At 43.4% G+C, this 18,242-nt stretch overlaps 1 protein-coding gene across 5 annotated transcripts in view; it reads left to right on the plus strand.

Moving 5' to 3' along the window:
- The window catches only part of agap3 (ArfGAP with GTPase domain, ankyrin repeat and PH domain 3), a 151,296-nt gene that overhangs the window by 90,593 nt on the left and 42,461 nt on the right, over positions 1-18,242 (plus strand). For all 5 annotated transcript variants that reach the window (XM_061840403.1, XM_061840405.1, XM_061840406.1 and 2 more), the window contains exons 9-11: positions 1,610-1,693; positions 8,781-8,885; positions 11,839-12,013. In XM_061840403.1, coding sequence (XP_061696387.1) covers positions 1,610-1,693; positions 8,781-8,885; positions 11,839-12,013 — 364 coding nt within the window. The remainder of the gene's footprint in view (positions 1-1,609; positions 1,694-8,780; positions 8,886-11,838; positions 12,014-18,242) is intronic.

Consider the following 18,242-nt stretch of genomic DNA (forward strand, 5'->3'; position numbering starts at 1 on the left):
CCGCCCACGGCCTCCCCCCCCCCCGGACGCCCACACGCCCACCACTCTCTACAGGTTTGGTCAAATAATAAAAGGGCTTTCCGACTCCTCCGATAATACAGGAGCTTTTGAATTATGAAAGGTGGAGAAATTGGCGCGAGGTAGACTGGAGGGATTGTAGTGGAAATGCCCCCCCCCCAACACTCACACACACACAAAATAACAACAAAAACAACAACACACCCAAAGGACCCTCGTCTCCAAACGTACGTCATCACACTGCCTTTTTTTTGCCAGAAAACTGGACTGAAAGACTCAAGTTGCCACGTTCTTCTTCTTTCCTTCTGGTTTGCGAGTTAGACTAGAGCAGCGTTTGGGTGTATTTTTATTGACCAATTTTTTTTTTTTTTATGAAGGCCTTCATAAAGTCAGTTAGCGTAGACAAGCTGGGGTTGCACCGACCTGTACGAATGTAGTTACACCTGTTATTGATTTTCCTCTTGATTTATTATTGTTATCATTCTGTTGTTCTTCCGTTTTTGTTTTTTTTTCTTTTTTCCTGGAGATCATGACAACCTCTCGCATAATCGCTTTTTCTATCACGAGCCGACCGACCCCCCCTCCCGACCCGATAGACTGCTGTATATCTTGTATTGTACTTTATTCTATACACAGGAAGGAAAAAAAAAAAACAAACAAAAAAAAAGAAGAACATATATAAAATACTGCCTTTTGTTGTCCATCCTATACTTTGTGGGGAACTGCAAAATGTTTGGCTCTCAATCTGTTGAATATTTTGAAGTGAACTTTGTGACTTGCTTTGTATGGTGTCTGTATAAAAGCTCAAACAAGTCATCCTTGCGGTCAAAAACAAATAAAAATGTTAGCGATATGAAAAAAAAGTGACTTGAAGTCTCCCTCTCTTCAACTGGCGACCGGGGATTTTTTTTATTTTTAATTTATTTTTTTTGTCTTCATCTTCTGAGTGAACCCTTAACACATCTGTCCGTAATCATCACTTTCTTTTTGTGTCGGGGTGGGAAGCCGCAATTTTAATGTAACCATTGAAATGTGCTTTTTTTTTTCTTTTCTCCCCGACACTTGTTTTGCAGGAAATATTTGACTTATGTGACATGCGGAAGGCGTTTAACTCCTTTTAAAAGTTTCCAGGTTGCAGGAAAGCTGCTGATACTGATGTGAACTAATCCCTTCTCTCATCTTTTTTTGAAGTTTTAATGTATTGATTGACATTGCGGCAGTTGTGCTCCCACGTCTGAGCCGGGGGTTCAAAACTCCCGGCAAACTGGACCACCGAAAAGGGTTTCAGGGCTGAGTCATGACTCGATAATAAACATAATAATAAATATGTGGTCGTCCTCAGTGTGGAGATGTGTGTCGATTGTGGTCTTGCTTTTGCACGTTGGTGTTACTGCTCTTTGTCGCGCTGCTCTGCTTCTTTGTCTTTGAGCTTTTCTTTTTTGTTTTTGTTTTGGACTTTTATGTTGCAACTCTCACACACACAAACCAACACACACACACACACAATCCTACTTAATGCACACGCAACACCACAACGTCATCATCATCCTATCATGGCGGCGTCTGATTGCATCTCTCGTTCTCCTTGCAGTCGCGGAAAGCCAGCGAGCAGTCAAAGAGCGTTGAGAATAAGACAGACAGCATAGGCAGTGGAAGGGCCATTCCGATCAAACAGGTGAGCCCGCATTACAGCCTCCGTTTCCCACAATGCACTGGGTGAGTACACAAATGCCTCTTGGCGTTTGCCCGCGCAACACTTGCCCAAATTGGGTTCACGCCCATCATTTTTTTTTTACATCTTAAACACCATATTTAAAAGCTGGAGTGACGCCACATGATGAGTTAAAAAAAAAAATAATCAGCAATTCAGTTTGTTTACTTTTACTTTTTATGAGCGTCGGCCATTTTGTGAGCACATTAGGGGGGGGGGGGAATCACTAAAGTTGCCATATCTGACAATTAGACCTTTGCTAACTTTTGAGATGGAAATTCTGCTCAAATTTGGATTTGGTCCGTCTGTAAACGAAACAAAACATTAGCGTGCTACAAGAGATCACAAGTTGTGCCGTAGGAAATTAACCGATTTTGCCTAATTGGTCCCAAAAGTATTTATCCAAAAATGTTCTGCGTTCATGACGGCCCGGTGGATCAGCTGGTAAAGCGTTGGCCTCACAGTTCTAAGACCCCGGGGTTCAATCCCGGACCCACTTGTGGGGAGTTTGCATGTTCTCCCCGTGCCTGCGTGGGTTTCCTCCGGGCACTCCGGTTTCCTCCAACATCCCCAAAACTTGGAACATTATTCCGACACTAAATTGCCCCTGGGTGTGATTGTGGGTGCGGCCGTTTGTCTCGATTTGGTCTGCGATTGGCTGGGAACCAGTTCAGAGTTAGCTGGGATAGGCTCCAGCACTCGCCGCAACCCTTGTGAGGATAAGCGGCTAAGAAAATGGATGGATGGATGTTCCTTGTTCGTCTATCAATAATAACCTGATTACAAGCACACCTATTTGATGACAGAAGGTCTTTCTGTCCCCCTATTCGGTCCCAGATATCATACTAATTTGAGAAGAGATTCTGTGATCATTATTTCAATGCATATATATATATATATATATATATATATATATTTTTTTTTTTTTTTTAATGTAAAATATGTGCAATGGCCGGATAAGTTGGGAAATAAATTGTGGTTTTCACTTGTTTCGTCAGCCATGTGTTAAAATGGCCGCTAGGTGGTAGCACTGCACAATTTTAGTGTTATTATTCCCAAATGCTGCTGTTGCTCAAAACATTTGACATTCGATCACAAATTATTATCCTGCTGTTAATCAAGTCAGCATGATTGTTACCCTGATTCTTTGCAACTACAATTCAAACTTTTGTGATAATTTAATATCCAGTTTGTTGATGATCATGTGGCGTTTTTTTTTTTTTTTTTAACTTTGACCAAATATTACACGCAAGGTTGCATTAAATCTTGGCCATTGCACTAAGTATGTTTCATTATTTTTTTGTATCATACACGACCTACTAAATAAAATGCCGCTGGTGCAAGGTTTTGAACATAAATACAAAATAAATAAATGATAGAAATGAGTCCTTAAAAATACACTGAGTCATAATATCAGTTACATATTGGGTTAAATAATTAATAAAGTTCATTTTTCTGCGTGGGTTAGGTTACTCATCACTCATAATTAGAGACAAAGCCTCTCATTAGTAATTACTTATTACTCATTCTGGATGTTCTTTTCTTATATATACACATTCAATTCAAAGGCGTTCAATCATCCATCCATTTTCTTTGCCGCTTATCCTCACAAGGGTCACGGGGTCAAAGGCGTTCAAAAGTGAGGAATTAATCCCACAAGTTTTTCCAAGCCCTTTGATGGCGTTTCAAAATAAATGAAGAGCAGCTTGTCTTGCATTTTATACAATGACGAGCGGCCATTTGCGGCACGCAACATTTGCTAAACGCGTTTTTAACTTTCTGCCCTCTGTGTTTGCATTAGCTCTCCTTTCTCACCTTTTAAAACTGGATGAATGTAATTCTTCCAGATGAGCAGAAATTCAAGCGCACGCACCTCAGCGGCATCTGGACAGTAAATCCCTCTCATTGTTGAGCAACACATCATGCGGCGCTACCTTCCTAAAGTCCAATTACCATGAAAGTATCATGGCAACTTTTGACAACCCCCCCCCCCCCCGTCTCCTTCCCCTTTTTTTCTTTATCTACAAAGGAGTTTTTTCAATGGGTGGGGGCAGCAGGGGGGGTGTCGGGAGGGGAAGTAGTGTGACTAAAACTGATCTGCAGGCCGGTCAAATGGACAATCAAGAGGGGATCAAAGTGTCAATGTGAGCTTAATTACCGCTACCCCCCCCACCCCCACCCCTTTAAGTGGGGCTAAATTACACAAGGCAGGCGCTCCCTCGCCCCCCTCCACACTGCTTCTTCCCCCCTCCCATCTATAAATATAGTGAGGAAGGATAACAATGGACTCACCGCTGAAGAAGTGTCGACAGCAAACACACACACACACACACGAACTGGTCCCATCAATGAGGATCAGTAACCATTATTAAGACGGGGACAAAATATTGATATGTTTATGTCCTGGTCTAGTCTCGGTTATGATACGGCAGGAGCTCCTAAACCGGGACCGTTTGTTGTCCTTTTTCTTGTTTTCGATGGTGTGCGTGGGGAAGACGCGGTGCGCCAACTCTGTTTCGATACTGAAGGTAAAAAGTTTGAAAAACACTGCGCTAAAAATATTAATGAAGAAGCATAAAGGAATCGTTGTGAAAACTGTTTTCGGGGGATTTTTGTGAAAAATTTCTCTCTCAACGTCTGATATAAACAGCCTTTTTGTTGTATGATTTTTTTTGTTTGTTTTTGCGGTTGTGTGTTAAGGAGAGACGGATGTGGCAACTTATTATTATTATGATTATTTGTTGTTTGTTTATTAAGCCTAATTGAAAGAAATATTGATGACTCTATTAAGATGCAGGCGTTCATAACCTGTGGTTGTGCGCATCCCTGGGAAACTCTCCGCTTCATATCAGTGGATGAAAAATGTCATAGGCTTCCTTTAAATGATGACATTAAAAAAAAGATAATAAAGGACAATAAAGGAGCGAATCTTTTTGTGCCACGCGACCACGTATTCTTACGCCGCTGCGTCAACTAGTCCGTCGTGCCCCGTTTGTAATTTCAAATTATCTCACATTTTTTACATAAATGAATCGAATACCCCAGTGTCAGACATATTCTATTTTTAGTTTAGTTTATATATATATATATATATATACATACACACAGTACCGCTTTGATATGGAGTATTACGTAATATTTTATGTGTTTCATCAAATATCTAAGTGCGAATTATACACCAGTGTTTCTGGTGCGCGACATTAATACGACACACTCACGAGCGTTCCTCCCGTTTGTCGTTTGTCGGCAACCGGATGCGACCCAAATGAAAAATTGTCCCGTGCGTTGTTAAAGATTTTCACATTATCACGGCAGCGTCTTCTATTGATCCGCTTCACTGATGAATAATACGAAGAAGCGGCGCGCTCTGATTGCACGTATAGATTAGTGCACGCCCCACTGAGATCACGAGATGAACAGCATATTTCGGTGTCGAACACGCGACGTGACGTCGCCCGGCGGCGCCGGCATTCTGTTCGCTGCGATTAGAGAGCGGCGTTCTAACTTGTTTACATTTATTTTATTGATGACGATGAGAAAGGGGGAGGGGGGGGGCGGTGATTAGCTGAAGGACATCATCAAAGTTTACCGTAAAAGCGTCCATAAAAGAAAAGTAATTGTTAAAAGCACTTTTGAAGTTGACCTGGAAAAACTTTGGCAAGGGAAAAGAGTTTGTTGAAAAAGAAAGTTAATTGTTTATTTAAAATTCAGATTGCCAGGGAGCTTCTCTTTGTGAGAGTTTTTAATTGTATTTACAAAAGTGAAATGGAGTTAGTAAATGTTACTGATTTTTTTTTTTTTTTTAAATTCAAGATAAGAAATTGGATGGAAAAATAATATATGCCAACTAAGAAATCATGGAAATATATGGGAATTACGTACAAACTAGTTTTTTCAGCATGCTGTATCTTTATCTATATTTTCATACTATTATTTGCACTAGTTCTGCACAATTTTATTTTGTAGTGTTTTTGTTGGGCCAATTTAACATTTAAAATTATTAAAAAAAAACATTCAAATGAATACCCAAAATCTAAATTGTTTCAAATAATTACAATTAAATTCACTTAAATATCTAAATCCAAGCCATTGTTATTGATAATAAATACATGCACAAAGTCACAAAATTACTGTAACTACAAAATAATAGCACAATTTGGCTGATTTTTTTAACAAAGGCAGATAAGTCACTGATTACAATGTGTGAAATAATGCAGCCAAAATATAGATATTAAAATTAAAATGACGGTTACATGAAAACTGTGGTGGGGTTTTTATTCATCCGTAAAGATAAAATAGCTACACTCGTGAATTCCGCGATGCAGCTCGAACACACGCACGCAAGCGAGGGAGGGTCGGGATTAGGATGATTGTCGGCAAACAGCCTGGTGCCCAGGTCACCGACGGTCAACTTCCTGATGTGTTAATCAGGATTAAAGACCGCAGTTTGGGCCTTGCGAGCAAATGCACCCCCCCTCCTCTCCACCACACACACACACACATGAAACTTCAGAAGGCCGGTGGCTGTAAAAGCACAAACATTGCCCGCGTTTAATCCCCTAATTAAGCACGCCCCTCCTCAGCATTTAACCCCAGAGAGGCCGCCGGCCCTCGCGCTCAGCAGCGTTTGGTCACCTCCAGCCGAGGAACTTGCTTTGTTTACCAGCGGATTCACTCGGGAGATAAGAAAAATCTTAAATGCCCCTGCGCCGCGCCCTCCGCCGCGACCTCGGATGATAAAGACCAGTCCAAAAAAAAAAAGGGGGGGGGGGTGATCACATTCCCTAATCCCCCGGATTAGAAAGGTCCTCCAGAGTTCGCCGTGTTATGTGTATGAATGCAGGGAGGAGATCTGAATGCGCCCCAAAGGAACATCGAGCCACTTGCATCACTAAAGATGGAGGCAACATTGAGGGACTTTTAATGTCATTGCTGTCTCACTTTCATTCAAATACTCATTTTGAATTGAGGTTTTAAAATTTAATTCAATGAAAATTGTTACATTTGAAATATTGTTTGGAAAAACTCATGGGGGGAAAATGACTTGTTGGAGGTATTTTTTTTAATCATTGATTTGAATGTATATCTTAAGTTTGTCATTAAGATTTACTGTGAAGTGTAGAACATTTGATATACATACATAATATTTTACCTCATTGCTCTGCAATCTTGCAGTGAAATCGTTTTTGATTGTCAGAATTATCTTGAGCGCTTCGGCCATTTTTGTGGAATGTGTTTTTGCACAAGAGCTGTTATATATTGTGGAGTTAAAAAAATAAGTGTTTGTTACGGTTGGTCAGATTTAAGTGAAGATGTTCAAATATATATGTAAAATATGTGGGGGTCAAAAAAACACATTATTTTTTATTGTTTATAATTAAGATCAAATTGATTAGCGAATTATATCTTCTAACTCAAGGCCCGGGGGCCAGATCCGGCCCGCCACATTATTTTATGTGACCAGCGAAGGCAAATCATCATCAACTTCTATGATTTAATGTAACGAAATTTCAAATTGTCATAAGTGATAAAATTTCAAGCATTTTTGTGTTACCAAACATGAATAATAGTTGAAAAAAATCGTAATTTCAATGTGGCCTGCGACAAAAATGAGTTTGACACCCCTGTTCTCCTGCTTATTCGGGTCAGGTCGCAGGGGAAGTAGCTTCAGCAGAGATACCCTGACTTCCCTTTCCCCAGCCACTTCATCCACCTCTTCTAAGGTATCTCGAGGCGCTCCCCGGCAAGTTGAGACACGTAGTCCCTCCACCGTGTTCTAGGTCATCCCCGGGGTCTCGTCCCAGTGGGACGTGCCCGGAACGCCTCATCGAGGAGGCGCCTGGGAGGCATCCGAATCAGATGCCCCAGCCACCTCATCTGGCTCCTCTCAATGCAGAGGAGCAGCGACTCGACGCTGAGCCCCTCCCGGAGGACCAAGCTTCTCATCTCTATGGAGATCTCGGACACCCTGCGGAGAGCAACTCATTTCGGCCGCTTGTATTTGGGATCTTGTTCTTACTGTCGTGACCATACCTGAGGGTAGGACCAGGACATCGACCAGTAAATACAGAACCTAGCCTTTCTGCATAGCTTCCTCTTTATCACAACGGACCGATACAAAATCCAGACGCTGCACCGATCCACCTGTCGATCTCCCGCGGCATTCTTCCACCCTAAGACCCCAAGATACTTCAACTCTGATTCTCATCTGCAAACCGCTCCACTGAGAGTTGGAGATCACGGCTCGATGAGGCCAACAGAACCACGTCATCCACAAAAAGCAGAGATGCAATACAGAGGCCGCCAAACTGGACACCCTCTACCTTGGCTGTGCCTAAAAATTCTGTCCATAAAATTAATCAACAGAATCCGTGACAAACCACAGTCTTAGCGGAGTCCAACTCTCACCAGAAATGAGTCCAACTTGCTGCCGGTGATGCGGATCAAACTCAGAGACCGAACAGCCCATATCAGGACATTCAGTACCCCTTACTCCTGAACTACCCCCCACAGGACTCCCTGAGGGACACGCTCAACCACCTTCTCGAACACAGGAAGAAGAGTTGGCCGAGCTTTGTCTGGTCCCTACCTACCAGGAACATGAAGCTCCAGACAATTTAGCTCCTAGGATCAAAACCCTCCACCACGATCAGGTGACTGCTTCCAGGAGCCGTGTAACTAATTATAGTTTTTAAGAAAAGAAGCTGTTTTTACAAGACATTGACTATCTATTATATAACAAGATAAACTGAAACTGCACGAAAGCTGGAATATTGTTGTGACTTGGCCATTTTCAGTCCAGCGTGTCGGCTATTTTTGTGGAGTATCTTTTGTAATTTCGTGACAAAACTGGTCTTGAAAGCGCCGCAATGCTCCCTCTGCTCGGAAAACATCCAGTTCAGACATAAACGAGCGCTCAACATTTCGTACAATTTCCGGGGAGCTCTCGCCGCGCCCGAGCGCCGGGCGTAATTGCGACGCTGGCTGATTTGATGGTGTTTAACGTCCGTTGACGGCTGCCGCTCACCGCGCCTGATGTCGCCTCTTCCAGGGAATCCTCCTGAAGCGGAGTGGCAAATCCCTCAACAAGGAGTGGAAGAAGAAGTACGTCACGCTGTGCGATAACGGCCTCCTCACTTATCACCCCAGTTTACACGTGAGTATCGTCGCTCTCGCAACTTGCAGCTCCTCCCCCTCCTCGCGTCCCATTTCCTTTTTCAATTGGTTCGGTCCGCTCCCTTCATCCCGACTGATGAGCTTCACTCTCTCTCTCTCTCTCTCTCTCTCCCTCTCTCTCTCCTCTCTATGCGATTACATTTACTACCGCTGCTGCATCAAAGTCGATTACAAACACGTAGCTAATGATTCGCCCGAGCTTGATTGCTGTATAATGGCTGTTTAAGCCACTCTGGTGTCTCAGGCATTAGTGTTAGGCAAGAGGGCGTCCTGGTGGTCATCTCTTCCCTCCCGCGGCGCTCATTCCCCGCCGATAGCTAATGGAGACGCCGCCGCGCTCGGGCTGCACGCTGCCTCGTACTGGTAATGGCTCCCCCCCGCGTGGCAGCTGAGCCCGACCGGCCTTCCACATCCGTCTTTGTCACAGACCCGCCGGGTCCTTCGCAGGGCTTAAACACTCGACGTGCTGTCGGTGCCACGCCGAGGAACGTCCGTCTTTATCTACGGCTCTTCCTTTGTCAGCCTGTATGTTTACGCAGACATTTTAAGGGAGTAATCATCCATAATGACGAAAAACTGCGCGGCAACTTATCTTTTCGTGTTGCGTGACCAACACACCTCGCACATACCGTAACTGTATCCCCACCAGCAATCGTTGTGTCTGCTACTCCCATAAACCAGATGTCTGTTGCAATACCAAGACTCACCTAGGAGAGGCAGCATGGTGCCGCCAGGCACCCAGACTTCTGGATAATGCAAACAATAGTAGTGGTATAAAAAGCTAGGCTAAAAAAAAGAAGCTAGTTTGGTTTGTCTGGTAACTACACTACATTGTGTTTGAAAACTGTTGTCTTTGCCATTTTTACTGTGGTGAATGTTTTTTGAGCCCTTCCTCAAACACCCAACCTAATCAATTGCTCCTCGGTTTGCAAACTTCTTAATTGGTTATTGATCCGTTTATCACGAAGTCTTTGGCTCTGTCCAACTTGCTGTTTACCACACATGATTCAGGAGGGATCCTCCAACCTTGCACACCAAGTACCACCGAAGGTAATTACTTAGCGCTCCTAGTACCACCTTCATCAGCATTTCATTTCCCAATTTTATGAATGAAAAAATCTGAATTTGTGCAATAAATATTACAGGATCAACTTTAATACTTGGTGAGACATATCAAAGGAAAAAGCTCGCCACATGGTAAAAGACATGCGCACTTGAATGTTTGCGCTTTTAGACCGCAAAAACGCTGTTGTCATGCAAACGAACTTTTTGCCATGGGAGTTCGCATTTAACCACTTTCTTAAGATCATTTTGGCACAATAAAATCTGGATCACAGTTATCAGAAGACTTGTTTCTTTTGGACTTCTTTTACCTCTACTCCTATGTAAATGTACCGACTCACTGATTCTTCAGAGCGTCCGTCCTCAACCTTTTTACCCGCCTCGGCCCAGTTTCACGCAAAGCAATACTTTGACAGATTGGCCTATCAACAAATAACACATTAATAACACCACTCACCATTGCACATACTGGCGCTGTTGTTGCCTCACCCGATTATCAAAATCAAACTTCCGACTCTAATCCAACGAATCTTCGGTTAATATTTTTTTTCAGCCCGTCTGGCGTTCCGGAAACCGGTCTATCGGGGACTGCGGCGTTCGAGCATCTGTTCAGACAAGATAAGAAATGAAAGCTATTAACGTCGCCTGTCTAACGAGATGGGTCAGCCTCGGAGCAAACGGAGTCCGTCGCGTTCGCGAGCGTCTTAATTTACAAGCTGAGCCGCGCCGTTACAGCGGTGTACGTAATTGACTGAACTCGCTATCTCGTGATCATTACAGCCACCACGGGTCAGCGGGCCGGTCTATGAACGCGCAGGCTCGCGTAGGGAACCGGGAATGAGGTTTGCCTTAGTTCCCGTAACAGCTTGTTCGGAGCCGCGGAGCGAGGAAGTGTGCGAGGCGGAGGGGGGAGCGGGATGAGAGAGGCTGGGAAAAGGAGAGAGAGACGAACGGGGGAGCGAGCGGGATCCTTTAATTTCACAGCCAGCCAAGCCATCCACACAATCACCTTCTGTTAATTCTATCTGCTACATCAATTAAATTGTTTGTAGAAACTAATTGAATGTGGCTTAATCACACATCTTAATAGCTTTGCACGCTTCGATCTGGCTGTTAATTCCCGCAATAAAACGAAATGAGAGCGCTCACTGGGTAATTAGCAAGGAGTCTCGGGAAAGAAATGAGTGCTTTATGACTTGGTAATAAAAGCGAGGAGCCGGTGGGGGGACGGAAAAGACGGCCGGCGTCGCCTCGCTCTGTTTTTCTTTCTGCTGAGCCCGATGGTTTTCACCCCGGCTTCCCACATTTGGGCTCGAAAACAAATTGAAAGCGAACGAGCGTTTGCTTTCATTGTGAGGCGGCGCGGGCGATGATGCGCCGGGTGGCCCAAAACATTTACACCATTTCACAGTCCAAACAACGCAGCCAATTCTCATTTGAATGACATCGTATTTTAATGAGATGTTTAATGTTAATTTTTTACGATACGTGACGAATGACGTTCACTGTCAATTAAGACGTTTTGTCTCATACATGAACACAGTCAACGTTTCATAAGCACAATTAACGGACCTGCTGTTGGCCACAGCTCACAGCCCGAGACTCACACATTTAAAAGGGTAGTTGATATTTTAAAAGAAATGAATGTTCCAGTTTTTAACATGAAACACTTTTAATTCAATTTGTGTAGGACACTTGGATATTCCGACGTGGCATTATGTTACATTTTCTGGGACTCGCCATATAACGGCTGTTACTAATGAGCAGCAAATGGACTTTTTTTTTTTTGTTTTCGTTCCCATCTTTCCTCCGTTTTGGTCTTGGTTGATTGCTCGCCTCCATTGTGAGGACGGCTGTCTTTGTAACCGCAGGACTACATGCAGAATGTGCACGGGAAGGAGATTGACCTGCTGCGGACGACGGTCAAAGTACCCGGGAAGCGACCCCCCAGGGCGGTGGCCCCCACTGTCGCCCCGACCGCCAGCCCCAAGACCAACGGGATGACCAAGGACCGAAGTGCCCTGCAACTGGGCATCGGGAACACAGGTGCCGTTTTGTGACCTTGTTTACATTGTCAAAGTTTCCTTTTTTATTTGTATCCAGCTTGGTCTCAATTTTATGAAGTCGGATGAACAGTAAAAGTCACATAAAAGATGATTTTATATTCTGATGGAACTTAACGTGTTTTTTATGTTTTTGCTACTCATATATTCATGTTTGGACATGGCATCGCCGCCCTACATTGTTGCCGTAGCAACTATTGTGACCGGTCAGTACCGTACAGGCCGCGATGTGAGGATGTAACAAATCCGATTTTGTCACGTCCAAACAACGGAACAAACAGTTGATCTTAAAGATAAGATTCAATAAAAACAATTCAGATTTTCAGAGTTGCATAAGAAAGTTCAAAATATTGACTGCTGCTGTACAGAAATAAAACACGGTGATCCAAAACACATAGTGTTGCAATACAACCCTTATATCTATTACATAATTATCATTTATATATAAATACAAATCACGTGTGACAGGATCCTTTGATCAAAATAAAGACTTTAATTAAGCCTTAACAAATTCTAGTTAATTTTTAAATTAAATTCTCCCAAAGTATTAAAATTATATGTAGATCTTTTAAATTATTGATCTCATTTTTAATATATCTGCAGAAATATAATGGAATAATTAAGTATGTTTTTTTTTTTTAAGCATAATTAAACCATTTATGTTGAGATGACCCACTTACACATTTGCTGCTTAAAAGCATTTAGAACTTTTTTTTCTCCAATTGTGTCCAAACACCATACAGGAAAAGTCAAAACTTTCATCAATATTTAAAATTTTAGGTAGTCTAAATGCTAAAAATGCTGTAAAATATCTATAAAAATATTTTATGCTCCGCAAGTATTCTCACCAAATCTCTTAAAATATTGGGATGTTGGATTGATCCCAAATCGGCCATCTTTGGATGACATGTTTGGTAAATGAGAGGACCCAAGTTTGATCAAATTAAAACTTAAAATCCCCCCCGACTCTGTCATTACTGTACTCCCTCTTTCTCGCATTTGTGATTCATCGTAAAATGCGCGCATCCCGGCAGGTTAATTGCGTGCTCTCCGTGGCCCGCAAATGCATATTAGTTGCCTCGTTCATGGTTAGCGTGGCACAATGAGACCTTAACGAGCGGCCGCCGCGAGCGTGCTGGTGCTCCTTCATCAGCGATGCATTTAAAGAAAATGGCAGTGCTGCAAAGAAAAGGGAACGTTGTTTTTGTTGCGATGTGGCCTCAGCCTACGTCCTAGTTATTTCTCTGCAGGGGTGAGGAGCTCAGTGTGATCAAAAGCATCATGGCAGTGGTTCAAGTTTTAAAAATAAAGCTCTCGGTGAAGCTGCGAGCTGGCAAGCTAAAACAGTGATTGGCCAAAGAGGGCCGCATTTAAAACTAATTAATAATAATTACCCCACCCCCCCCACCCCCACGCCTCCTTTGAGGGAGCCAGGTGCTGGTTCGAGCCAAGTGGCCGGGAAACTGGGTTCAGAGCCAAAAAGCCCGGGACCCCCTCAGCGCTGTCCTGGCAGGTCGCTGGCACCGCCGAACGGGTCAATTAGTCAAAATGCACAGAAGAGGGATTAGCTTGCCGTCGCGGTCGATCCCGCTTTGGAACAGGGCGAGATCTCTGTCAGGTAAAACGGCACCGACCGGTTCCGACGCGTCGCCTCGAAGGCAAATTCCGCATGTTATCGGTCGCCGTGCGCATCTGGGAACAATACGGGGGAGATTCGCCTTCATCTCCACTTAGCGAAAGAAAGGTTACAAATCACATCAGGTCTCCTCTCCGGGTGGAGGACCCTCTTCTGATTATGCGATCGGGGTTTTGATTTCATTAGACATGCAATTGATGAGGGGAACAAAGGAGTAATTTGTCATTCAGGGCAACTAAATCACAAGCCTTGTCTTTGCCTCGTGCATCCCTCGCATCTGAGGACCTTTATAATCACCGGCAGGAGAGATCGGGGCGCTGAGGCGGAGGCGGGGCGGCGTGGGGCGAGGCGAGCAAGACGGGAAGACGGAGAGCAAAGAGTGAAGAGCGGGTTGCCAGGCGGACACCTTTAATTCCTCTGCCGTCTGCTGTGCAGAAGCTTTCTCGATATGGTCTCCCCCAGTTAGGGCGTTTGAACTGACAGATGCGCGCCGTCCGAGTATTAATAGGCCCTCGTCACTTTTAGTCAAGCTTCCAAGGGGGAAGCGGTGCAAATACCTCGAGCTCGACGATCAAAAAGAAACGTGTTCCTGTTGCATGAAAAATCGTACAAAGGTCGCGCTGAAACTTGCGTATCAGCCTCGCAGTTAGCGTGAATCCACTGTCAGATATGCGCCAACTCGTGTTAGGAAACAATTCTGATTGCTTCGTGAATTCCATTTCAAAAAAACAAAACGAGTCCTCAATTAAAGTTTTCCCATTTGAGTGGAAATAAAGGAAAGCAGTTTGTTCTAACATGCAGCACAGTCATCCGGCCACTTCCTTTACTTCCTTTACTTTTGCCGCCATTTTGACTGACTGCGCGTGCACACTTGTGCAGTAGCGACTAGCTGATCAGATATGAATCGCTGAGATGAACGATGAACTCCGCGGAGCAAAGTCTTCCTTGAGAAAGACCCGCACGAATGTTCATGGCAGACTGCGACCGCGGCAGAAGAAATGGATAAAGTTAATGACACGAGTCATTCAACACATCGTGACAGACGAGCTCTGATGCTAACGTACCAGCATTTTAGCATTGGTCATTTTACAACATTTCGGCCAGCACAAAGTAGACCACAGCTACGATGTGGTGAGGGATCATGGTTAAAGTAAGGCACCTTTAACCAGAAACAATTTGGCAACAGCTTTTTCTGGATGTCTGTGGTTAAGTAAACCAAAGACTACTGTGTTACAGTACAGCCTCGGTTCTCGAACGTCCTCCTTCTAGAACAAATCGGTTTTTGAACGAAATTTTTTTAGATTTTTTTGTTTGTGTTTTTGAACGAAAATCAGTACTCAAACGCCCCCGACCATAGCCGAAAATAACAGAACGCGAGCGGCCAAACCAGCTGACCCACCCACGGCACGATTTGTTGTTGTCAATTCGGTCGAAACCCCGAAAAACCCCCGGAAATGATGATTCGGTTATTGAACAAATTGGTTTTCGAACCGCCTTCTAGAACGGATTGTGGTCGAGAACCGAGGCTCTACTGTACGAGGGCTAATCACTTTTAATCAACTCTCTTGTATTTAGTCAAACAAATTTAAAAAGTAAGAATATTTTTTCAAGTTTTTGAAAGTATTTATATGTATTAAAATGAGTTTCCGGTATAATTAACGCAATAATTGGTCATAGATCATACGTATAATTCCCACAAGACAAGTTTATGATTGCCACTCTCCCAAAATGAAATTTTGAAGATTTGTTGCTATTAGGTTAATTCATTTTCTTCTTTTAATCCAAGCAAAATGTTCATTACACATTTTTTTGCAGAGAGAAACTGAAAACTCCAAATTTGGGACGTGCTGTACTTGCTTATTACATTATTACATTATTGCTATGACTTTTATATTACAGCAACATAAATTGTTCAATCATTTTTTTTCTCCTCTTTCCACGGTAGACTTAGTGAATTCACAATAAATATTATACACACTGTAATTTGCAAATTTTAACCAATTCAATTTAGCAAAAATACACACTAAAAATGTTAATTGTGGTCTAGCATGGCTAGATGCACCCGATAGGAGACGACATTGTTGGGTATGTGGAGAGGCCGGAGTGGGAGGACGTCGCGGGACGTCAGCGCGTTGGTCGGAATGATGATGATGATGATGATGATGATAGCGGCGTATTACACGGAGGCAGATGATGTGCTGCCCGGCCCCGCATTAGCATCAAGGCGTCATTATGCCAATACTTGTACATAATGGCACGCAACAACTCCACCGAGGGGTCGGGCCTCGTCACGGCTCATCAGCTCGCTGACGGCTCTGGCCTAAAGAGAGCCGAGGCGCTCCCCTCTTAATCCATCGCTTCGACTTATCACCTCCCCCACACTGCGCTGGAGAATATCTATACTTCTATCTTTATGCGGAAACATTTTCCTGCTGGCTGCGTATTTGGTTCGGCGGTTCATTCCGCACACGTGTCGCGAAATCGTTAGTAATGGCTTTAATCAGGAGATACGATGTTTAGTGAGATTTCCTTCCTTGTTTCTGACATTTTTGGATAATTAAGCCTCCTATTATGTCGCCCGTCAGATTGACCCGTTTGAAATATGTATGTAATAAACCAAAGAAAATGACAAAAAAAGATGCCAGGACAGGTTATTGTTATATGTATGTATTTATAATGCATTAGGACTGTAAATCAATCAGATTAAGCACACTTTAGAATTTTTGAATAATTGCAATAAATCACAGGTGCACTATATGTAAAGGACATTTTTTTTTTACGTAACATCCCACTTGGGTGACGTTTTAAGAAAGTTTGGTCATCTTTGACCCGATCACTGACCTTGTAGCAACGTGTGCCTCCTTTCACGTTTTTCCTTCCGCCGTTAAAGTAAAGACTGCGTCGTGCGTTTCATTAATCTGTGTGATTAATCGCCGTTAATACGTGATTAATGCGATTTTTTTTTTTTTTTTTTTTTGCTTAATCACATGCATTTAATTTGGATTTTAATTTTGACAGCCCTAATGTATAAATTGTCTTAGTATGTCATATTTTAATTGCACAATGACTTTTAATGTGGGGGGCACGGTGGATCAGCTGGTAAAGCATTGACATCACAGTTCCGAGGCCCCGGGTTCAATCCCGGATTGTGTTGAGTTTGCACGTTCTCCCCGTACCTGCGTGGGTTTTCTCCGGGCACTCTGGTTTCCTCCCACATCCCACAAAAATGCATTATTAATTGGACACTCTAAATTGCCCCGAGGTGGGATTGTGAGTACGGATGTTTGTCTCGATGTGCCCTGTGATTGGCTGGCGACCAGTTCAGGGTGTACCCCGCTTCCTGCCCGTTGACGGCTAGGATAGGCTCCAGCACTCCCTGCGACCCTTTGTGAGGATAAGCGGCAAAGAAAATGGATGGATGGAGTTTCAGACATTCGACATGCGACATTGAAATTTACGCCCGTAATTGAATCTGTCTTGGGAGTCGTGTTTACACTTGACCCTCACGATGCCTTCGCTGACCCACCGACAGTTGGCAAAACTGTCGATGTGCTCATTAGCGTCCATATTGCCGGGCAACGCGCTAAGGCGTGCTCCTGGCTGGAGCTGTTAGCTCTTTTGAATGTCACAAGCTGATTATTATTTCTCCACTGTAATTACATTATCGTCCCCTTTATGCAGGAGTGGTCTGTGGGGACTAATGGGTACAGCCATGTATAATTCATTTATCATTAGCATCCAATTTGACAATTACATGTGATTGTTGAATTTTAAATAGCAAGCGAAGCTCTTTTGTCGCCCTGTTTTCCTTGAGCGAGTCAAACTTTCTGTAAAGCAACAATATGTAATCATTTTACCTTTATTCAAAGAGCAGCATCTCAATTAATAGCTCGTACGTGAGATTGTCGTGAGTCGTCAATGGTGTCGATATTATCTACAGTGTTGTTTCGAGAATTGTGGCGATCTCTAATAATTGGACGAATAATTGTCTTCACAACTTAAATGAATAAATTTGTTCTTTCATTTCCCAAGCGGCTTATCCTCACAAGGGTCGCTGGGTTAGGGTTATGGACAGGCGACGCTTCAGAAATGACCTCCATCCATCCATTTTCTTTGGCGCTTATCCTCACGAGGGTCGCGGGGAGTGCTGGAGCCTATCCCGGCTGTCGACGGGCAGGAGGCGGGGTACACCCTGAACTGGTTGCCAGCCAATCGCAGGGCACATGGCAACAAATGACCAATAACACTCACAATCACACCTAGGGGAAATTTAGTGTGTCCAATTAATGTTGCATGCAGGCGGGGCCAGGATTGAACCCGGTTCCTTAGAACTGTGAGGCCAACACTTTACCAGCTGACCCACCCAGAAATGACATCTTATTTTAAAGTTGTAGTTTTATGGCGCAAAAGTTCCTCTGCTCACCTTAATAAATAAACACAAATTCATAATTGTTAGTAATTAAGTGGATAACAAGACTTATTTTATCTTACTTGTTTCAAACGTACATCCTGCAACTGATTCATTCATACTGTATAAATGTTTGATTTTTCCCGTTTGGGACATATTCTGGTAATT

This window comes from Syngnathoides biaculeatus, chromosome 13, assembly GCF_019802595.1.
Source record: "Syngnathoides biaculeatus isolate LvHL_M chromosome 13, ASM1980259v1, whole genome shotgun sequence".
NCBI classification, from domain to species: domain Eukaryota; kingdom Metazoa; phylum Chordata; class Actinopteri; order Syngnathiformes; family Syngnathidae; genus Syngnathoides; species Syngnathoides biaculeatus.